General features: G+C 48.8%; 1 protein-coding gene across 5 annotated transcripts in view; it reads right to left on the reverse strand.

The window, feature by feature from the left end:
- Positions 1-24945, reverse strand: part of NPHP4 (nephrocystin 4) — a 285849-nt gene that overhangs the window by 15497 nt on the left and 245407 nt on the right. For 4 of the 5 annotated variants that reach the window (XM_078873295.1, XM_078873294.1, XM_078873296.1 and 1 more), the window contains 4 exons: positions 13103-13259; positions 6561-6640; positions 5998-6083; positions 3410-3584 (listed from right to left, as the gene is read on the reverse strand). In XM_078873295.1, the coding sequence (XP_078729421.1) occupies positions 3410-3584; positions 5998-6083; positions 6561-6640; positions 13103-13259 (498 nt within the window). The remainder of the gene's footprint in view (positions 1-3409; positions 3585-5997; positions 6084-6560; positions 6641-13102; positions 13260-24945) is intronic. The other variant, XM_078873292.1, reaches the window with a different exon arrangement.

Here is a 24945-nt window from a genome sequence, read left to right on the forward strand (position 1 = left end):
GCTTTGAACTAAGGCAGCCACTGATATCAGCCGTGCCAGGAACCCATCCCGAGTTGCTAGGCTAGTAACGCAGCACGCCAGACACTGCTCTATCGCTCCAGCCCAGGTGAGCTTATATTGCGTACTAAGTTTAATTACAATTGCTATTATTATTATTAATTCATCACCGGCCAGGATTCGGGTTAATAATCAGAAGTTTGCGAGCTCAAATCCTGGTGCGGTGACGGAGGCTCTGGGGGGGGGTCAATAAAGTTTCACGCAATTCTGTGGCCGAGTCAGATGGAATCGCCCCCCCCCACCCCCGGCAATAGGGACGCAAAATTTCTACCACTGGCTCTGGGCCGTAAAAGGGAGACAGAGAGAGACTTTGTCCGTCATCGTCAACCGAGGCACCGTGCGCCGCTTCTCTCTCGCAAAGTCGTTTCTCGAAACACGAGGAAGCGCGGGCGGGCGTGGTTGTCCCAGCTGCCTCGCCTCAACTTCCCTCTTATTAGCGGGCCGCACGTCGGGCACGTGATTGAACCCCCCCCCCCCGCCGACCCCGGCGCGTGTCACGTCTGCGCAAAATGCCACGCTGCCATTTCCCAATCGCTTAATGAGCACCCGCGTCAGGCACTCATTGCGGACGCGGGTCTTGACCCCGCCGGGGGTCGGCCTCCGCTGGCTTGCGGCGTGCCGAGGCGGGGGAGGGGCGGCGAAAACCAATTAACGGGCGTCTTGATTGCTTCCCCCTCCCAATAAGTTGGGGCACAATGCCGCGGCTTCGTCGCGAGCCGCTCGCCGTGGCCGCAAAAAAATATAACGACGACGGTGATAATGATGAGTGTGGGGGTGGGGGCTCTGCGGGGAGCGGTGAGAGAGGGGGGGGGGAGAAACAAAACCATTGGGCCCGCACACGCGGGAAATCGGGGAAAACCGATCTGCAATTGTGATTTAAATTGAACTATATTAAATAAAATGCACAGCCACTTTGTTAACCCCGCTGCAGTGTCAGTCACAATGCGTACTTCACGGTGTTGGTCTATGCGGGTTTGTGAAGCCGGGGGGAGTAGAGCCGTGCAAGCGCAGGAGTAGAGTACAACAATTTTATATTCTTGCACCACCGACCATCGAGTGCCCTCCACGTAGCTTTGCTTGTGTGGAGGCAGTCACTCATCCAGGCACCATCCGGGCTCAACCGCGCGTATGACATTCATAACAGCGTAGAAAAATGTGAATACAAATACTGCACCACTCACCGTGTACGTGAGCCAAGTGTATCTACGCTCAAACAAGTGCAGGGCAAATTTCGATGCACAGCTTTCGTGACTGCAGGGATTCATATTCTTGGTTCTTTCGGTAAAGTCACGTAGAAGGGAAATCATAAAATAATAAAAATAAAACAATACAATTCTGACGACTTTTCGATTGCAATCCGTGACTTTACCGAAAGAACCATGAATAAGTGCAGGGCAGGCGCTCATTTCCATGAAGCCAGTGGCGGAACTGATACATTAGAGGGCAATGGTCCGTTCCCTTCCAAGGACAAACCACTGGCTGTGGACTTTCTGCAAAGTGGTACTTAATTTGTTGACATCCAGTGGGATGAGTTCGCCTACAACCCAGCTAAGAGCTATTTCGAACTGCGGCACACAAAACGCATCTTCGTTGCGACGCTCGGCATCGCGAGCTATTATGTGCGCATAACAACTTAAAAACAAATAATAATCCCTTGAAGCGCTTACGAAATTGGATGGCAGGTCCGATCAAAATAACTTTCGGAATAAACTAGTATTGTCTGGCAGTCAATTATTATAAATAATGGATACCCAAAAATCCTTCATTGTGAAGAATATAATTTTCCGGTTTGTTGTTGGCATGAAATTTGTGCCCTGTAAATTACTCCCTAACACAATATTACACTCGCATCTCTTGCAAAACAAGACTTGCTGTCTTGATAGTTTTTTTGTTGTTGCATGGTTATCGACAAGAACGCTACCTTACTTGCCTGCCTACTCGTTTTCTTTCGATTTGTTACACCGATGATCCCGTTTGTCCACTTGCCCGGCTACATTACAAGGGTTTGTTGTTGGCATGCAACGATGCATCGATTCGTCAAACGTTCACGGTCATGTGCATCAAATTGCGAGCCTGATAATTTGTCGATCACATTCGTGAAACATTTCCGTGAATAAAAAAGAAATATGTAAATGAGTGCGATTATGAGGCTGTAAGAATGAGAAACAAAAAATACACGGTAAGAAGAGGACGAAAAACAGGAACTCATTATATAATTATTCAATTAATTCACGACCCTGTATTGCGATAATGAAATCATTCCCTGCGGGGTAGGAGGGGGTGGTTGGTTATAAGCCTCCTACCTGCGGTACGCTGCGGAACGTACAGTATCTGCTCAGAAATGTATGATCTACAACAACCAGCTGGGCATAAAGCACTTGGGGAACAATTCGTGACGATGAAAAATTAATGTTAAGTCCAGATTTAAATACGGTCGCACGTGTCCGCTGCCTTCAAATCCAACGGTAAACCCCCGCTCGCAGACGCAATCGGCTTTCAAGAAGAGCTGACCGTGGTGGCGGCATCACCGTCGAGATCCCGGGCTCTAAATCGGGGTCTCAGCCACCCCCGTAGGTTTTTTTTTTCTCCGGGGCGCTACCGGTTTCATCCCACACGCACAAATGCGCACTGAATGAATGGTTGGCCGAAAACGTCTTGATAAGTAGAGGGACTGCGTTTAGAGTATTCGTGGCTGCTATCATTTTCCACGTGATAAGCCACTTCGTTGGGCTATCAATTATGGGCAGGTCGCTTCTGAAAAAGAAGTTATATGGCTCAGTGGGCCTTACCTGACAAAATTAAAAGTTTAGTTTTAGTTTATTCTGTGTGCTTTGGTCACAGGCAACGGGCTCTCATTCGGCCTTAAGTCATCCACATGACTGTTGGAGCATGCAGGAGGCCCGTCTAACTATAGTTACTATAGCTATTTTAATTTTACCAGGTAAGGCCCATTGAGCTGTATGGCTCTTTTTCAGAAGTGACCTGGCCATAAATGGCAGCTCAACGAAGTGGCTTATCACGTGGAAATGTATAGCAGCCAAATACTCTAAACGCACGTGGAGGGAAAAACCGGAGGACCCGGAGAAAAATCCACGCGACCACGGGGAGAGAGAGAGAACATGCAAACTCCAAATATGCAGCAGGCGTCAGGGTGGGGATCGAACCCACGATCTCCTGTATACCAGGCGAGGTAGTTAACATCTCCTAGCCACCGTGATGATGATGATGATGATAAGAGACACGCAAACTCCAAATATACAGCAGGCGCCAGGGTCGGGATGGAACCCACGAACCTCCTGTAGACCAGGCGAGGTAGTCAACGTCTCGCCAGCGGCCCACCGCACGCTCGTACCTCGACGACGGCGTCGGGCTGGGCCACGTGGCACTGGACCCGGCGCAGGGCGCGAGTCCCCCGCAGCGGCAAAGACGTGCGCGCCGACTGCCCGAGCTGGCAGGAGACGTCGACACGCTGCACCCAGTGCACCAGCATGCGCCACAGTTGTACGGGTACCGCGTGGTACGGGTCCCTGTGCGCGGGGCAGGTGGCGGAGGGAGAATGTATGTCTGTATGTACGTTGAACTTCTTTTGCGCCGTACGTTCTAGCCAACCGTGGTAATCGGAGGTGCGGGGAATGGTCGGTGTGGTGGGTGTGGTGGGTGGGTGCAGGAGGTGGTGGTGGTGAATAAGGAATGGTCGAGGTGGGTGGTTGTTGCAGTGGGTGGGTGCGTGGGTTGGTGGGTGTGGTGGGGTGGGTGGGTGTGGTGGGTGGGTGGTTGGGTGGGTGCAGGAGGTGTGTGGTGGTGGGTGCGAGAGACAAACATTGCTATACAGGCAGACCATTGTAAAATGCTGGCAGGCCAGAAGATAAGCAGGCAAGCAGAGACACACGGACAAAGTGGAAGAAATAATGAGATGTATAAAGACAGGCAGTGATAGATGCGGTGGATAGAATCAGAGGGTAAACAAAAGGCGTAGATGCAGGGAGCGAAAGGCGCAGCGGAAGAGGGCCTAATAACACAAGTACGAATGACGGAGGGAAGATGATGATCGACGACACAGTGGGAAGTCTGGGTTAAGAGGTGGGCAGTTTGTAAAATACTAAAGACGCAGAATTGGCGACACACACCTATTGTAGACAATCTCAACAACAGCACTTGACAAAAAGAGCATTGGACAAGAAGATTACAGAATGCAAAACATCCCCAAAGTAATAATATACATATATGGGGGGGGGGGATTCAAATAAAAAGTTTAAACAGATCGGGATAGCTGTTATTTTAAATGCTATGTTAAAATTACGAAGCGGCACAAAAGGATGCCACACCAGGGAACACTGCGTGCAATAATCAAGCGAGCATGTCACTTTGGCTTGTGGGAATTTAATTTTCAAAGCTGGCAACGCCCAACGTAGATGGTGCATGCAGTCATTGGTTTTTCCTTAGGTTGCGGAGCAAACGCTGCAGAGTGACATTCACTGCAGGACTGACGCTGCGCATTATGAAACATGTACCCTTCGCTGCAGAGCGTGGGCGTCGAAGGTTAACACCACCGTTGCCTTTGCATCTGTACAAGACGATCCATGGCTTGATGATGATGATGGAGTTCAATCAACAGGACAATACCCTAGATCTGCTGCTTGTGGTTTTGATGGTGGTGGTGGTGGGGGGGGGGTGGTAGTAGTGGAGCGGTTAGCGCGCTGTGCTATGAACCCAGCGGACCCATGTTCAATTCCAACTCGCGGCCAAGTGATGATTATTAGAACCGGTCCTGGACCTTCCCTAGGTCGACTCGGCCTCAATTGAGTACCTGGTGTGATTTGTAAACATCGTCACGAGGGAGACAAAGGTGGTTGGGCGTGGTGCTGGCCACCCACCCCTCGTGCGCCTTGCTGGCCTTTATAGGTGCTCGCTAACAGCATTTGTCCCGACAGTCTGTTAAAGGCTATACGGGGGATATTTGTCGTTAGTGCTTGTGATGCCGATCGAGGCGGTGATGATTTCGTAGTTCCATGCTGCCGACTCAAAATGCACGATGTCTACGCTTATTTAATGAACACGGAGCGATGAGACGGCAAAGAGATACGTTCAGAATGATTTAGCGTTTTATAAATTACTATTTATATGACCATTGTATATGGGTTCCAGGAGTGACTGTTACCACACGCAGCCAGCAACACACAGCACGACGGAAGGTAGTTAATACCTTTCTTGAATTTAGACTGGTCAGCCATTTAAATATTTGTTCTCGCACCTGCTCTGATTGGTTGGATGGGGTCACGTGGACATAATGGCAGCCTGACAACTGGCTGAATTATCATTTATGCGCTTCAATAAATCGACCTTGATCGTGGTAAATGACACACTGAGATTCGTCATTTCTTCTCATGTTTCATTATTTAAGAATTACTTGCTTACATGAAATGTCTTCAATTGTTTTTTTGTTAATAGGCTTGGCAGGCACTTTTCTTTGCCTTGATTCCCCACCGCACTTACTGGGCTGGGCGATCCAGACCAGAGGGGAGGGTTGGATGTCAGGCTTGCTCGCAAATACTTTATTACGCAAGGACAGGCACCCCCCCCGCCCCCCAGATATATGTTTAATGGCTAAGTAGCGTGCATCTGTGTTGCAAAACTAAATCAATCGAAGCAGCTGAGACTGGAGTGGCCGAACACACAGCCTGCCGTGCATACGAGGGGGCAACGACTCCAACCTTCGCACGAGGCCAATTCAAGAATTCCTCACTGTCGCACTGCCATTCGTTCGCCAACGAAGAATGCGCAAACATTTGAACGTTTCCATTCGGATCCCTGCCCACGCCTCACGAGCGAAGAAGCACGGGACGAGGCCGGCAAGGGCACGTGTCGGCTGACACGCCGCAGTGTGGCCCGATCTCCGCCCGCGGGGGGTTGCGCCGCCGTGTGTCTGCCGCCGAGACTCACGTGTAGATCATGATGAAAAACGTGGTGACGTGCGGCGACGGGCTGCCCGAGACTTTCACGGATATGTCGCACGGCTCCGACGCGCCCTGGCGGGCGAGGGTGAGACACGGCAGGCTGAGTTAGTCCTTCCAACGGGGCACTAGCGACGTCGAACAAAGACGGTCCTCTGCATCGCGCGCGCGCTCTCAGGAGCGCTTCTGCGGCCGTCTAGAACGCTGATATAGATTGACAAACTCAATTTCTCAGAACTGCCTTTTGTGTTTAGTTCGTTCTCCTTGCACCGCACCTAAGATTAGCTACGTACGGTGTGGAAGAAATCCAACATACGTACAGCACGTGGCTCTGGATGAAAACTAACGACGACGACAACAACACGTAATAATAATGACACAACTTTAAATGGCACAAACTGTTATGGCCATCGTCATTGTCGTCATCGTCTTTTTTTCCTATGTTTAAACCCATTTTGCAATTCAGCTTTACCGTAAGATTTATCGTTGCCGTGCAATATTCATCCCTCCCTTGCTCCCGCCCGCCCACCCGCGCACCGACCCTCCACCTACCGAGTTCGACGTGTTACACAAGATGTTGGCATCGCTGCATCTCACGTGCAGCTGCTGCTCGGCTCGGCCTTCTGCTCTACCTGTGGATGGCGAACAGAACGAGGTTAAAACAACAATGACGAGGATCCCATCAACCACACCCCCCCCCTCCACAGCTCCTCCACAATTGTTCTTAAAGACGACTGGGGGCAGCCGCAGGTAGCGAGCAGGTAGGTGACGAGCGTGGTTATGAATCAAACTCAGGTTCTTGTAACTGAATGTGCACACGAAACAGACAAAGATCCTCCGCCCCACCCCCCCCCCCCCCCCCCGTTATAGCTGCTATAAGCAGTTGTGGCAAGCGCTGTTAGCGAGCACCTATTAAGACCTGCGCAACGAATGCAGGAGCGGTGTGCGGGCCAGCACCACACCAAGCCACCTTTGTTTACTCAGTGCTGATGCTTTGACACCACGTGGTAGACATTCGTTTGAAAGCTGAGTCGACCTCTTCGTCGCGAAATTAAGAATCGATATGAATCTATTTAATCTGCACGACATTTCATGCCACAGTGGCTGGTGCACTGTGCAACAATCCCAGTGGCATCCGCTAGATCACAAAACTATGGAGCTACGATACGCAGATCCTGCATAAAGTCGTCCGGTCAACCTGGTCTGGTTCCCCCTGCGGTAGACCCAACCTAAAATAAAAAATGTGCTCGCATGGCGGTGTCGTTAACTTCATGATCACTATCACCGGGGAGACGAAGGCGGGCAGGCACGTGGTGGTACTATATGCCACACACTACCACCATCTCGTTGTCTTGTGTTCCGTAGGAGCTTTCAATGGATCTACATCATTAGACATCCTTTGCCAGTACCAAAAAGCTGTCTCTGGTGTGGACCAATCGAGGACAATGCATATATTATCAGTGTGTTTTTTGTTTGCATTTTGACTGCAAGTCTTGTGGTTAATGCAGACATGAATCCTTGTAAAAAGGTTTCAGTTTTGTTGCCAGAAAAAAGGGTGAAAAACTCTATTATTATAGCTTTTAATGGGTTTTCACTCAACACACGTGTTAACGTGACTCCTACTTTGGATTTAGTCAACTGCGTTCCACCCGGGCACACACTGTCATGAGCAGCATGCGTTTGTTATTGCACAAGAACGCTTCATCCCAGCTGTGGCAGCGCGGCACTTGTCCTTCTGTGTGGCTGTCTGAAACGACGGGAGAGTTGACAGGGTCGTTTAAGGATGGGTGCACAGCACCTGTGGGATTTCTGTGCCAGGGACTCAGATTTGGCATTCCTGGGTTGACACAAGTGATGCGCTGGCAAACCTCGTCCAGCCAGATGGTTTGATGGGCACAATGGTGACATAATGGAAAACAAAACAAGGATTCGTATTTTCACTGATTTACACTTCAACGATCTAGCTTACTTACTCCTCTTTGCTCCCTGTGGAGCATAAGGCCACAACAAGCCCACCCCATGCCAGACGGTCTTTAGCAGCTTTCTCTGCTTCACCCCAAGACAGGCCCATGGTTTTTAGTTGGTCAACACTCGCCTACTCCTAAGATGTTAATTTGGTAGCGTATCATCTCGTGGACAACTTGGGCCATCTTGGACGTCGTTTGGTACATGGAACGTACGTTACAGGCTCCAACCTTGATGATGTGCTTTAGGTCCAGGAGGCCCCTTTTCACCATTCCAACGTCCCTCCGAGGGCTTTGATTGGATAGGGTCATCCTGCCAGTTCCGTGGCTAGGTGCCTCCTGGTGGTCCGGTATTAAATGTGTACTTGTTGCAGTTTCCATAACAATTCAGTTTTTTCCCCACACCCAACCCTCAACCTGGAGGACCAGAGATTGTCCATTTTTTCTTTGACCAGTCCGGCATGGTTGGGCCTGCTGGGAGCCTGAGGCTCCCGCCGGCATTGCTCTCCGGGTCATGGAGATACACAAGCTTCTCTACCACGACAAGGACGACAACCCACGATAAAACGATCTAACAGCCCAATGTTATAATGGAACTTTCCACACCGATTTTGTCAGGCTACTTCTGGACGACGGCCTCCCCACGCCGCGTGGGTCACGGGGCTTATTTGACCATACTTCACCACGCTGGTCAGTTCAGGTAGACAAAGCCAGAGGGCATAGATACGGGAGCATGCAAATACGGTACAACACTGGATTTTGATACATTGCACTCTGCTCAATTTCACACGTAGGCTTTGGCGACCAACCCCCCAAAAAAACCTCTTATGGATTGGACTCTGCTGCCCACCTACAGCCCTGCGGCAGTAGCAGCCTATAACAACCTGGAATGCATGGGTGGGTCTCCCATCTCTGAGCACTATCCAGACTCAACCCTGCTTAGCTTCCGAGGTGGGAAAGTGCTGCCCCACCCCGATGTGTGTATATACTCCCGAGACGTAACGAGATCAGCCCCACAACACAAATTGCCGGATTGCGGGCGTGAGTCGTGTAGGCCAGCGGAGTCGGCAAAACTCTGAACCCGCCCTCCCCCTCTCGCTGGCCGTCCAGCATTTCGCCTCTGGGTGTCCGCGGCGTTCAGTCCACACGGCGCGCCGCGTGGTCGGCCGCTGACGCACGGCATGCGATGGGGAGCCGGCGGCATCGCAAATCGATGCCAGTGGGCTGCACGCTAAACTTAGACTCCGCGATAGCAATCGAGCTTGTTACCCTAATTAACAAATCAGTCGTTAATTGCAGCCCCGCTTTTAATTGGCAAAAAGTGCCTATTTTCAGAGTGCCCGCAAAAAAAAAGTAACGCGTTTTCTAAAAATACGCGAACGCTGTATTTTTTTAACTCGAGCTCTTGCGCGGGACAGCCTGCAGCTTACCAAACGGCACAGGGTGGCTACCGGTGGCCACGATCGTGACTCGGCACCGGTGGGAGGCCATCATCAACGTTGCGCTGGCAAACAAGAACCGTTAAGCGGCGCCGTCTGAAGGAGAAGCAGCTTTGCTGATTATACATCTAACTCAATTTCGACCCAAACGCACTTATGCGTCGCTTTCAAAATCAGAACATTTATTTTATTTACACTGGAGGAATCCGATGAGCTAGACGTTGGCTCAATGCGTTGGGGGAGATATGACAAGCAGCGCTTGTCATATCCGATGGTACGTAGCGCTAAATAATCATTCACGTCGTCGTGGAGGTCAATGTTACGCATGGTATACCATCAGCCCCACGGCCAGAAGGTCGTCCAATTTTGATTGTTAAATTCATGTTGACAGACAGATATATACCTGGAGACGCATTGCCTGCTTCACAAACTTTTTCTAGGTGTTTGATACGGTGCCCTTCATGCCGTGGCGTCTTGGAGGGCTTGCCCGTCACTAAAGTGACTTTGACACGTAGGGCTTTCGCGACCAATATTATTCATAATAAAGGTTTTTGGGTTAGATCGCGTAAGCATGAATGTGTCGGAACCCTCCACCACCCGACACAGCCAATTAAAGAGAACATTTGCTCTCCAACACACCGGTGGGCTGAAGGAGTAACTAATTGGCATTTTGTTTACGTGACAAATCCCTTACTAATTGGCTGTGTCGGGTGGTGGAGGGTTACGACACATTTATACTTACATTCGCACTTGAGAGACCGAGGCGCGACGTTTAAAACCCCGCCTCAACGCGCATTTGTTTTCTCTCGTTTACGGTTCTCTGAAATGGCTTCTGTCTGTCTTCTTGGCTTTTCCTCACCTCGGCCTACGATATATTCCTTGTGATGTACGGCGCCTCGAGCACCGAGTAGTGCTTTATAATGCAACTCATTATTATTATTATTGAACAAGTTCGCGATTTCACATTGACTGTCAATCTTGACGGTCTTGGGCTGTGATGGTCTTGGGCCGATTTACTCCATGGGCCTTACCGCCCGAAACAATAAATGTCCGAGTCTTATTCTGACTTACGAAATTAAGTGGACTCGGGATTGACTGTGTCGCTGGAAAGGGACGATGGCCGGTGGGCGAGGATGACAACGGAATGGCAGTCAAAGGCTGGAACGCGCCTGAGACGACTCGAGCGTGGGAGCGATATTGAAGGCTGCATGGTGAGACCCCGCGCGTTTCAAAACGAGGTGTTCACGGCAACGAGGAGTCGGCCAAGGCTCCCCCGGGTAATGTTTTCAAGTAGAACTATTTATTGTTTTGCCAGGAAATGTTTTCACATTGATATCCAAATGAACCCCGGAACCTCAAGCGCAACCTGTAATAGGATTGTAGCGACTGAGCAATTAAAATGGGGTATTAAGTGAGCATAGACAACAGGAACATTAAAAGTGTGTTGTTTGGAAAAATGGAAGGAACCGGAAAGAGAGGACGACCTAACAGAGAATGGCTTCACGATGATGACGACGATGACATCGTGAGAGATTGGTGCCAAAAAGATGTGGCCACTCCTTCAGCAAATTGGCACAAGACAGAGGAAAGTGGAAAACAAATGACGAAACGTGTAGTGGACACCTATGGGCTGTCTGCCCATGAATCGTGATGATGATGAAAAAGCGAGCAATGCAAGTGTCAGATTGCACGTGTGAGAATTGTGTATTTTACAATGCAATGCAAACTATACGTACGTGTGTTCAACTTCTCTTGCACCGTACGTAGCCAACCGTGTTAATCGGAGGTGCAAATGTGGACATTTTATGCGAACGTACCTTTAGGTTAATGGAACGAATGAGGCAGACTATACGAGACGGAATAAATCAGCCAGGCAGGACAAACAGGACAGAATGCGCGAAACGAACTGCAGAAACTGTACGGTACACCCGCGCCGATTCATCGGGGTCAACAGATTCAACTACCTTACGTACGTATGTACGTTGAACTTCTTTCGCACCGCGCTAATCAGAGGCGCGGGTGAAGGACAACGAACTAAACAGCAAAAAGCAGCGAACGCGGTTACCCTCCAACCGCTCACGTTAACCCCTAGCCCTTTAACCCTTAACTCTCATTACGGAAGCAAGAAGTGTTTTTTTTGTATGGCTCATCATGCCTGCCAGGTTACAGCGCCCTGCTCTAGTTAAAAGTTGTTTTTGTAATGTGTGTGCTTTGTGAGATGCCTATTTTTGGTTCTTGTTTACGAATGCGAATAATTCCCATTAGGTCATCATTATCACGACAACGATGAAGCATTGTCGCATTGAGGTGGTGTGGGTGTGTGAGGGGGGGGGCGGCAGCGCGTGGCTGTGCGCAGCGGAACAGAGTTAGGAAGTATGGTAGTGTGGCGCCTCAATCATGTCGGAGGGCACTCTGGTGACTTTTTTTCACAATTAAGGTCATCGTCGTTGATGCAAAATGAACCGAAAGCAACGGATCCGCGTCCGTTATTAACCCTGCCCCATGACAGCTGAAAAAAAAGGTTGTATATAAAAAAGAATTCTACGTACATAAACAATTAGCCTATCATACAATTTAATTGATAATTGTTATAGGCCTTTATGTATCCACTGCTGGACGAAGACTGCCCCATGCCATGTTGGTTGAGCGCATATTACCGTACACGTTGGTGAATGGTGAGCTTTGGACTGATTCAGCTCGCAATCGTCACCTCACGTTAGCCGTGGGTAGCAATCGAACTCAGGCCACTGGGCTCAGGGCACAGGGTGTTAGCCATTGTTCCACTGCTCCTCCAAGGTGATACATATTATACTGAGGGTACACATGTCGAATAGCGTGCCGAAGAATCAATGTTCTTCTTCTCATTTATACACGTGTGTAATGGATCCATGTGACCTCTCCAGCCACGAGAAGGCTGCTACATTCACAACTAGGAAGTAAAATGAATCGATTCTTCATCAAATGACGAACTTGGATTGCAAACATATTGAACTGCAAGCGTGTCAATTGTTTTCCCTCTAATACATTTGGAGAAATGTCCATTTTGAATAGAAAGGCTGTGAGATTCGAGGGCCATCGTCAATCCATGTTTAAAGATTGTACATGTAAATGTATTGCATACTACGCGATATGTTTTTTCTGTCATAAGGCAGTGTTTGCTGGTCATTTATTTTACGTGCTATTTCGCCGCTGCCTAACATTTATCGCAGTTCATATTTTCGCACTTCTGCAAAAAAAGCGGGCAGGTGTATTCGTTCAAATGAACAAACACTCGCAGACAGATCATCCATGTAGCACGTCTGCCTATCAATCACTCTGTATGCAGGCAAGGGCTGGAGGATCACACGACATCTGTGAAACTCCCAAACCTGTGGGCTGCTGCGAGTGGCCAGCTGGGACGGCAATGCAGGAATCGGTCGATCGATCCTTGAATCTACCCGTGCACAACATTCGGGTGATACCCCCCCTCGTAGGTGTGGTGGGTTTTCACCAGACACTCTTCGATTCCGTCCGCACGCAAACCACACGCTCAATAAATATAACTGGGGACGACATCAATCCTTGAGCCTCAGCGAGCCATTCCTACACAAACCAAGGGGCACGATAATATAATGACTGTTGTTATTATTGTCATTATGAGTTTGATGATGAGGAGGGAGAGTTGGGGGAGGAGGAGCAGGGGCACTGGCACCTGAGAAGCTGTGCCACGCGGGCAAGCGGATCGTCTTTTTGAGGATGGTGAGCTCCGGCTGGCAGAAGCGGAACATCTCGTTGACGAGGGGAGGTTGGGGCTCCACGTCCACCTGCAGGATGGCGATGGGAAGGTCGTCCGGCGTGCGGAAGAACACCTGCTCGCCGGGCGGTCATCACGAGCAACCACAACCAAACAAACGGAGACAAAGATCCCCCGGTGCACGCTTCATTATTCATAATAACGATCACATTTCGATTTAAAGCTTTCGTGACTGCAGGGATTCATCTTCTTGGTTGTTTCGGTAAAGTCACGTAGAATTGAAATAATAAAATAATAAAAATAAAACATAATAAAATCATTCTCACGACATTTCGGCCACAACGTCGTGATAATTATTTTATTGTGTTTTATTTTTATTATTTTATTATTTCAATTCTACGTGACTTTACCGAAAGAACCAAGAAGAATAACGATCACGTCAACTTGTAACGTTCCGCGGCCGCCCGCACGGTGTTCGCTCGCTCTCGAAGAGAGGGAGCGACTCGGAGGAGCGAGGAGAGACCACGGACGAGCGGGGTAGCGGCAGCAGCCAGGCAAGTGAGCCGGCGCTACCAACAATTGCCCAAGCTTGGTGGTCCTCTACTAATTAAGGTGATATCGGGCAATTAATGAGAATTTACACGTGCCAGGAAGCTAGAGCGCCCGGTGAAAACCAATATGTGCGAGGGCGCAACACTCGATCCCATACAGATGGAACAGATGCTGTAAGCCTGCACGTTCCTGCACTGGCTTCTCCAGGCGAGCTAGGGTATGGTACCTTAACGCCCACGGGGAAGGGAGTTCGACAAGATTTGTGCGATCCACCAACTCTTGCCTCCACAGTGTTGCATTACACGTGTTGCATGAACCACCACCACCGCCCGGCTTTAACAGACTGTCGGGGCAAGTTCCGTTAGCGAGCTCCTGTTAAGGCCGGCACGACACACGAGGAGTGGGGGTAGTCAGCACCACGCCCGGCTACCTCTGTGTCTCCAAAGCTGATGTGCACACACACCGCAGGATACTCATTTTAGGCTAAGCAGATCTAGAGGAGGCCCAAGTTCGTTTGAAATATTCGTCACCGATGTTGAGCACACAGTGTAGTGCACTGCAGCGCTAACCACGGCACTAACGCTCCCCACACCAAGCCAAACAAACACACACACGTAAGCTTATCTTCGCATGAGAAACCGGCTTCATCACCGAGCTGGCCTTAATAGGTGCTCGCTAACAGCACCCGCCACCAACGACGCATCTCTATAATCTTGATTTGAAGCTTTCGTGACTGCAGGAATCCATACTCTTTGGTTCTTTCGGCGAAGTCACGTAGTGTAGAAAATAACAGATCACGACGTTTCGATAGCAACACAAGCCATCGTCCTGTGGCAGTCCGCCTGCTGCATTGTTTCACCTGTGTTGCTATCGAAACGTCGTCATCTATTATTTTTCTACCTACGTGACTTTACCGAAAGAACCAAAGAGTATTGATGCATCTCTCGGGCGCAGCACGAGGAGAGGATGGGACTAAAATAACCGTGCGTCCTCTTCACGTGCGTAAACCAAAGACTCACCTGGCAGACGACAACGAATGAAAACAAAGCGTGCAAACATAAAATAAATCACCAACACTAAGCCCGCCGGGCCAATATAACACATCCCCACCCAGACCGCTTAGCTCTGCTACCAGCTGCTTGAAAGGCAGCCCCTGCTTGTGAAAACGTACAGTCCGATCCCTCATTGTGACTCATCGCGAGCGAGCACAGCATCTGTCCGTCCGTCCGCCCGCCCCGTTAATCTGCCGTTTACATCCCAAATCCGTTATGCTGGGGACCACGACGATCCCCCACGTCCTCCCCCCCCCCCCCTTAGGCTGATAAACAAAACCAAAAAAAAGCCCGAAGGCAAAGTGTTATTTATAAGTCGATCGTGCCCGGCTGATTTTCTGGCAAATGCAGCGTGTGCCGCGCGGCTAAATTGTCCATTTATAAGCGAGCCCTCCATGCGAGACGCGCCGTCGATAGCGACTTATTTAAAAACCCGCGCGGCACGCTAATCTCAAGTCGCGAGCGCTACAAACCCCAGCGGCGCGAGTTCGATTCCCGCTCACGACCAACACCAGTAACCGTTATCTAAACCGCTTCTGGAGCTCCCCTAGGTCGACTCGGCCTCAAACGAGTGCTTGGTGCGATGTGAATACATTGCCACCAGGGAGACAAAGGCGGGCCGGGCGTTGCGGAGGCAAACCACCCCCATCGTGTGCCGTGCTGACCTTCATAGGTGCTACTCTTAGAACAGCACTTGCCCCACAAGTCTGTTAAGGCTATACGGGGGATCCTTGTTTTGTTTGTGAGGCGGTGTCGCAGCGGTTATGGTGAGCGCGCTGCACAACACGATCCCCGGCGAACCGGGTTCAACTCTTGAACACGACGCGCCCGCACGGGTGGAGATGCTTCGTATTCCTCCGGGATCACATGTGCTATGGACAACAACGGCAACAACAGCGTGGCCAAAGATGCGTGTGACGACGATAGCCATGCAGGCACCGCCGGTGCTCCTGCAAGATTAAATACATGCCACTGAGTGCCAGGCAGTGGCAGTGCACGGTTAGATTGCTTCACAAGCAGATTGAGAATCACAATGAGTTCCAAGCCTAATGTGTATGTATGTCGTGGGGACAGTTAGGTTTAGGCGAGATGTAAAAACAAACTTTTAGTTTTTTCGGTAAAGTCACGTAGGTAAAAAATGAAATAAAAATTAATAAAAAGAAAGTAATAAAAACCACGACGTTTCGGAGGCAACACAAGTCTCCGTCATCAGGTGGGACCGTCACAGCCATTTTAATTTCATTTTTTACCTACGTGACTTTACCGAAAAAACTAAGAGTATGAATCCTTGCAGTCACGAAAGCTTCAAATCTAGAATGGAAAAACAAAGTCTAATATGCCCCCTATTGCCTTAGCAGACTGTAAGGCAAGTGCTGTTAACGAGCACCTATGAAGGTCAGCATGGCACACGATGTTTACACATCGCACCAGGTACTCATTTGAGGCTGAGTCGAGCAAGGAGAGGTCCAGGACCAGTTCAGATAGTCGCCACTGGTGTTGATGGCCGTGAGTGGGAATCGAACTCGAGTTGCCGGGTTTATAGCGCAGCACGCTAACCACCGCACTACCGCTTTCCTCTAGGCTAGACACGCGCACACACACACAGACGCATGCACAAAAAACCCCCTACACAGCCTTGCAGTTTGTTGGTTGGAAGTGCTGTTAGCGAACACCTGTTAAGGCCGTCTCGGCACACGAGCGAGTGATGCCGGTCAAAGCCACACGCGGGCTCTAAGCGGCAATGTTTACTTACCGTGCTAGTTACTCCTTTAAGGCCAAGTGGAAGTCCTTTAAAGTTCAGACATCACTCACCACTGGTTTTAGACCGAGAAATGAACTCGGGTCACTTGGGTTCGTAACGCAACGCTCTGCCCGCCTGCCCTCCTCCGCAGCACCGCTCCCCCCCCCCCAGCAGCGGTTTACCGACGGCAAAAAGAGGGTGATCAATAGTTATTTCTTCCCATATCGTGACAACGAAGATGAGATCCAGATCCTGAGCTGAAGGACACCGCGAGAGACGCGGATTCAATTCCCTTCATTTTGAGGAGAGCAGATACCGGGCAGACTGCCCGTCTGACCGCCCACCCATTCGCCTGTCCTTTGGACGCCACCCAGATCCAGTGACCCGCTTAATCCATCTTCCCCAGCTGGCTCTGCCACCTGCCGCCTTCGCTGCCCGCTCGCGGCAACGGGACGCTGCACCTAACGCGCGGATTTCAGAGAAACGGGCGGAACCCCGGCAGAAGCTCCGAGAACTCCCTGGCAGTTGGCGGGCGTTGCTGATAAAACGCCGATTGCTTGCGAGAAATAATAATAATAATACAAGTGACTTCACTACTTGCAACGTGCCGTGCAGTCGTCGCTCAACTCTTGAAGAGAGAGAACGGACCCAGAGGCGCGAGGGAACCAGGGCAGCGGGCGAGGCAGCCACGCGGCAAGCCAGCGACAAATTCTCCCCCAAGCTCTGCGGTCCTCTGTGTACTAAGGTATTCATCTTCTTGGTTCTTTCGGTAAAGTCACGTAGAAGAGAAATAATAAAATAATAAAAATAAAACATTATAAAATAAAATAATTCTCACGACGTTTTGGCCACAACGCATACAGCCGTCCTCAGGTGAAGACAGCGTCTTCCCGACAGGCCTGTTCTTCACCTGAGGACGGCTGCTTGCATTGTGGCCGAAACGTCGTGAGAATTATTTTATTATGTTTTATTTTTATTATTTTATTATTTCCCTTCTACGTGACTTTACCGAAAGAACCAAGAAGATGAATCCCTGCAGTCACGAAAGCTTTAAATCGAAATTTAACCTGCTACTAAGGTATTGTCGGCCAATTAATGAGTGTGTTCTATCCATGTGGGAGAAAAACCCACACTCGCGAGGGGGGGGGGACACACTCTAACTCGCACGGATGGAACAGGTGAAGTCCACATTTGCTGTACCCCCCCCTCTCTCCTGACGAGCCAGGGTATGGCACCTCATCGATGTGACCCATCAACCCTACCCGCCTTCACAGTGCTGGATTACAGGCCACGTGCATAGCCGCCACCACTTTGCGAAAGTGGCAATGAATGTGTCCTCAACGTGCACATAGCCTGGCACAAGCGGCGTGGTGACTTCACCGCCACTTAGTGGCGAATGGCGGTTGTTGGTGTTGTCGTGGGGAACGGTGACGCAGTGTTTAGCGCACTGCGCTGTGAACACGGCGCCCCGAGTTCGCTTCCCGCTCATGGCCAACACCAGTGACGATTATATGAACCAGTACTGGGCCTGCCCTAGGTCAACTCAGCCTCAAATGAGTACCTGCTGCAGTGTGTAAACATTGGCCTGAGGGAAAGTGGTGCTGACCACCCACCCCCTCGTGTGCTCGCTAACAACACTTGCCCCAACATTTTGTTAAGGCTATACGGGGGGAATCTTTGTCTTTGTATATTGGAGGCAGGGTAAGAAAACAATGCAAAGTATTCGGGAATGATTTATGCCTCGACATTCACTTAAAGAGATGAAAGTGGAACACATGGCTCAGAGAACCAATGTAAATTAGAGACATCATGTGGACCGTTTCAAAGAGTAAGTAGAATTGGGCAGGACACATTGCCATGAGGGATGATGGCCAAGGGATGAGACTGGTTATGGAACGTGCCTAAAACGTAAGCCCATCATGGAGATGGAGCGATGAGATAAGTTTAAGCGCAGGAGCGAGATGGATCGTGCCACCGCCGGGCCCTGAGGAATAGCAACGGTACAGAGTGGACTTCATCCAGCAGTGGATATACAATGGGCCTTGGCGGTCATAATAATCGAGAAACGGCAACATCATTACGTCGTCGGGGAAAGTTTTACAAGGGCAATTGCAAGATCAATTGTGAGGTCTTGTTGAAACGTATGTCCTGAGCAAACTCTGCAGATGGCCGTTCGGTCGGGGAACTCCTAATATTCCTGATGTGTAACCTAACCAGCGCCTCAGAGCGTTATCTTTTATAAATCACCCATGTATCCACCACCGTATACTCCGAAGGAATGAGTTCACCGTCACCAGGATATTAACTTGAGATCTCCATGGCTGTGGGTGACCCACTCTATTCGTGTTGCAGTGGGCTTGTCATTTTTGTTATTTCGATTTCACCTGAAGACGGCTGCTTGCGTTGTGGCCGAAACGTCGTGAGAATTATTTTATTATGTTTTATTTTTATTATTATATTATTTCCCTTCTACGTGACTTTACCGAAAGAACCAAGAAGATTTTTTTTATTGTTTTCGTTTCCGAGTTTGCCGCTGCACCCTGTGTGCTCACCAAAGGCAAGTGCTGTTAGCGAGCACCTATGAAGGCTCGTACGGCACACGAGGGGGTGGGTGGCCAACACCACGCCCGGCCGCCTTTGTCTCCCCAGTCGTATAGTTTACACACTATACCAGGTAATCATTGGAGGCTGAATCGACCTAGGGAAGGCCCAGAACCGGTTCAGATAATCGTCACTGGTGGTGGCCATGAGCGGGAATTGAACTCAGGTCTCTAGGTTCGTGGCGCAGCGCGCCAACTGCTACACTAGCTCTCCCCACCCCGCACACACACACACCTAGCCACATGGCACTGGCCAGGGATGACCTATCACTGCTGCTACTGCCATTGATGATGATTAATGATATTGTTTATGGAGGTGACATCGTTGTTTCTGCTTCTGCTGACAGTGATGATAATTGTGATTCTCTCTCGATGAAAATGGTGATGTTCTGGCTGCTGCTGCTGATGATGATGATGATTATGATGCTGATGATGCTGATAACAGTGACAATGATGACATTGCTTTTGACAAGGATTCTGCTCTTACTGCTGATTAAGATGATCATGGCAAGCATGTTTTTTTTTTCTCCTGGGCCAGAAGTTTCTTTCCACTCAATAAAATACTCAATTAAGAAACTAGCCAAAACATCCCAATGCATGACCCTCCTACAAACAGGGTCTTGACACTCGGTGACACTTCCTTAACAAAGGACATTAATTATCAAGTGTTGTGCTTAACCAGTCTCAACCCCGCTTAAGATTCTGGCGTCCGATGAGATTAAGCACAATCCAGCCGACTGAGTGGTTTGAAGTGAAAATAGTCGAGGTTTCATGCCCGTGCAACAGAAATGTCCAGCCGAGGGGAAAACTTTTGTTGGAAGCCGCGAGAGCTTATCAGGCCACGTCTCGGCATGTTTACGCCATAGCGTGCGAAGGGGCCGATCTCAGGTCATTTCGGAGGGAGCGATCCGGCAAAAAAAACCGCGCGGATGCTAAAACTTTCGCCAGAGTAAAAAGTTTGCGTCTTTAAAGCTAACCGCTGCAAAATAACTACTAAGAATAAACACAAATTACCCAAACGGCAATAAAAACCCATCACACAATGTCCTCTAGTGGGGGTTGAACTGATATATTTAAAAAAACCTGACACGACTTTACCCATGGCAACGGTTGCATCTTGTCGAAGGCTATTATCTCTGCCATTAGACTCTACTCCTGCCTCCCGACTCTCTGCGTTATAATTGCGTGCAGTGAACTGTGCGAGGATGAGGCGCTCCGTTTATTGCCTCGGATGGGCAATGTCAGGGCAATGACGGGAGGGGGGAGGACGAGGGGAGAAACTCCCTCTCCGTCACCGGCTGATCGCTGGCTCCGCCACCTCCGCCGCCCATCAGCCGTGAAGGGGATTCGGTTCAATATGGTCAAGTTAAAAAAGAGAATAAGAGCGCTTGTGAACCTCTGCGGCAAAACACACAAGGCTGCTTTAGCTTCTCGTGGGAAAAAAAACAACAATCATAATCAAGGATTCTTTATGAGCCTTCTTGGTTCTTTCAGTAAAGCCACGTAGAAGGGAAGTAATACAATAATAAATAATTTGTGAAAATTATTATTTCATAATAAAATAATTTGTGAAAATTATTTTATAATTCTCACAAATTATTTTATTATGTTTAAAATTTTATTATTGTATTACTTCCCTTCTACGTGACTTTACCGAAAGAACCAAGAAGATGAATCCCTGCAGTCACGAAAGCTTTAAATCGAACTTTAAATCTTTATGAGCCGTGTATTATAATACTCGCATAGCTACATTTGCCATTCGCGCCAATTCTCGTCGAGCAAGGCGAGAGCGAATCTGCCGTCGTTCGCAGACGAGCATGCGGGTGGTGGATGCTGTGATTTGGCTTCACCCAATTAAGAAATCCGAGTGACTGTTCAAAGTTGGGAGATTCTGACCGTGATGCCGGCACACACGGCCTAACTCCTGGCACCTCCGATTAGCGCGGCTCGCTACATACCGTGCCAAGGAGTCATACTCTTAGGTTTTTTCGATAAAAAATGAAAGGTAAAAAAAAATATATGTAATAATAAAAATACAATTAAAAAATGAAGGAGGTTTGACGTGCATACTCTTCAACCTCGACTGCGTTTACTGTGAAGCAGATGGTGCGTACGTACGGTTAACACTGCTGCATTATTGAGCAGGGTGACCTCTGGGTTCGAACCACGAACCTCTGCGCTACTGCTGCCCCATGTCCACCGCCACCCCCCCATTCCCCATGGTGGAGGCCAGTCTCTATTGAGGCCCACATGTGCTGCTGACTCCACAAAGTCGTGCCGGTGGCTCAGAAGGTACGAGAGAGGGCGAGGCGACAGGGCAAAGGTGATTCAAATAAGCGAGGAGTTATTCTCTCCTATTCATGACTGTAAACCCAGTGAATGGACAGCAATTCAGCTGGTGGAAAACGAAGCTAGTGTGCGTGCAGGAATACTGCCAGGATGCGGTGCCAATGTACAGCTGTGCACGGGAACACAATCATGCACTGCAACAGGGAGTCTAAAGGGTATGGTACAGAAAGATGAACTGTCCGTATATGATGGGAGTGTTCTTCCCTTGTGTGCGTGGCATTTACTTGGGCAATCCATCACCGTCATTATTATCATCAACTCTATACAAATCACATTGGGACCAAACGTCTATTTTGCAAGGGAGACCTCGGTCACCAAACGATAACCATGCGCACACGTAAATCTAACAGTCATGACGTGGAAAAAACTTCAACCATTTAACAATTCACACTCAAGTATAACTTACATTGAATATACTAAATAACACATTTTAGATGTATAGAGGAAAGTTGTAAGTAACATAAAATCAACAACAGGACCACTCTGCAAAAGTGCTGACAATCAGAGAGGTTTTATAATGGAATAGAAGATTACGTGACTTGTAAATGAATACAAATATACGCTCTTTGAGGAGTTCAACGAATGCATTTCAACTGGGGAATCTGGCAGAGGCACCTCTAGACTTTTGAGCTCAGCGTGCAAGTTATTACGGCCGAATATTCTCGCGACGTCGCGGCTACTACGAACACAATCGACGGCAGCCGTGACTCCCACCGCTCGCGTCCCTTCTCACTCGGGGCCGAGCCTCCGCACGGGGGACAATTGGGGTGAAAATGTCTCGGCGGCTAAGATTGAGGCGAAAGAGTGAAGGGTCCCTCGTACGATGGGGGAAAATAGGTGGCATATACTTCACGTCGAAGCTGCCGATCTCGTCCAGGGGCATAAATCATCGCGCGAAGAACTCCGGTCACCCTCGCAGCAGCGGCTTTTGGCTAGCCAACGAACAAAGATGGTTAACACATCATTGCGTGCTCTCAGATGTGCTTCTGCGGCCGTCTGGAACGCTCTTCCGATTTTAGGAAGCCACTGGAGCTATGCACGTTTAATATCTTGATAGAAATTATTTTTCTTTAGAACTGCTTTTTGCGTTTAGTTTGTTGTCCTTCCCCCCGCACATCCGATTAGCACTGTTGGCTTACGTACGGTGTGAAATAAGTTCAACATACATGCATGCACACGTATGAATAAAGAATAGCATGTATGGGCCGATTGATAGAGACCATTCGTCCGTTACGCGACATGGCAGCCGCAAGGAGGACGAGGGTAAGGGTTGTGTGTGGCCGGCACTTGTCGATTCGTGTGTCGCGACGCCACCAGTGGGACCTCATGCTGGGTGGTACTTGCAGCAGATAACCCACATCCAGCTGGGTTGGAATGCTTCACTTAACCCCCCCCCACCAAACCTCCACCACAGGTGATTTGACGAATTGCCACGATTCGATTCGCGGATCAATTCTATTTTGTAACGCTGTGGGGGATATTGCAGCGCTCCCGAGTGGCTGCGGTGGTGATGTGGACTCGTTGCATAAGCGAATCGTAAAAACATCGATTCTCGCGCACCAGATTGCTCGGCATGCACCCAGACCTTAGAAATCAATACGAATCGATGCATCGACCCCCGAGTATCTTCTTGTGCACGCGAATAAAATGATAGTCGAGGCCTGTAGGTGCGATACCAGCTTTGTGATTGTGGACGTGCCCTAAATGACGAGATGTGAATAAATGCAGGCGAGCATCCTCGATGACCTGACCTCTTCTTCAACCTACTGCATGCATTAGATGTTTCAAAGTTGTGGTGAACATGCAAACAGACGTGCGCTGATAAGAAACGCATTGTCTTTGAAACCGATTGACCTACACCAGAGACGGCCTTCTGTATGGCCTCGTCTCACCCAGTGTCAGACCAGAGAATGCCAAAAGGCGGACAGTACAAAGACAATGCCACACGTTTCAGAGCATTTATAGTTCGGGGTGAGCAGCTATAACTGCGTGAGCTATACATGCTCAAACATGCTCTGATATCAATGATCAGAACATGTTTGTTTGCATGTTCACCACAAGTACGTGTGGTTAATGGCCACTGGATTCCTTGCAAAAGGTTTCTATTTGGTGTTTGAACATCTTAACAACTGTTTTATTGCCAGAAATGGGTAAAACCTATTCTTATTTTTCATACTTTGATACCGGAAAAAAAAGGTCCCATGATAATAACTACTATCTTGATATGAAGCTTTCGTGACTGAAGGAATCCATGAATAAAATAAAAATAACAATATATCACTACCTACGTGACTTTACCGAAAAAACCAAAGAGTATAATGACTACTTGTAATCGACATGACCTCCACTAACCCTTGACCTTTCCTGACCTCCCCTCTCCTGCCGGACCCTTCTCACCGCCACCACCGCCACCTTTCCCTGCGTTGAAAGCCCTCTCAGCACTCCATCGGCCTGGTCCCAAGACAATTGGCACGCCACCTGTTCCGTGCAATATTCCGTCAACCTTCCTACCATTCGCTGCAGGCGCCACAATATCATGAGCATAGATTGTATTGCCCCCGTAATGTACAATACTAATAATGCCTGTTGTTTATTCAGGAAAGCCTCACTTAGTCTTAAGACTACTTCTTTATGTCAGGTATGCCCTGCTGTGTTGTGATGTTTGGCCAATTTCACGAACGAGTGTGCTGGCATCACCATTCATTGATCCCCTTATAACGGATAGCAACACTTATCCAATGTGATGTATTTTTTGTATATATACACATGTTTAGCAAATTCGTTTAAATTAAGCGCAAGATCAATGCCGGTGACGTCATAAATATTCTCGTTGCGTGAGAACAGTTTTCGCATCGCGATCACAATTTGTGTTGCACTGTGGTCTCCAGACTCGCTGCACGGTACTGTAAATGTATACCGTGTCAACCCATACTATACACTACACTATACACTACACTATACACTACTATACACTACACACTACACTACATTACTATACACTACACTTTACACTACACACTACATTGCTATACACTACACTATACACTACATTACTATACACTACACTACGACACTATACACTACACTATACACTACATTACTATAGCACTACACCAAACCATACCTGTCAACCCATACGGTTTACCCACATTCTTGTACAGGTCAATTGAGTTTTCAGGTCCATACGGCATATCGCCATTTCAATACAGGCAAAAAAACACATTTTGGATGAACGTTGAGATTTATAAGGGCACGGGCTGACCAATACGGTCTAAATTGGTCTGTAATAAGGTAGGCACTGATAAGGGGTTGACAGGTACGTAGTAGTGTAATGTATAGTGTAGTGTATAGTGTAGTGTAATGTGTATATTATTGTAGTGTATAGTAGTGCAGTGTATAGTGTAATGTATAGTGTAGTGTATATTCGTGTAGTGTATAGTGTAGTGTATATTATTGTAGTGTATAGTGTAATGTATAGTGTAGTGTATAGTAGTGTAGTGTATAGTA

The sequence above is a fragment of the Lampetra fluviatilis genome, chromosome 36 (assembly GCF_964198595.1).
Source record: "Lampetra fluviatilis chromosome 36, kcLamFluv1.1, whole genome shotgun sequence".
Taxonomy (NCBI): Eukaryota; Metazoa; Chordata; class Hyperoartia; order Petromyzontiformes; family Petromyzontidae; genus Lampetra; species Lampetra fluviatilis.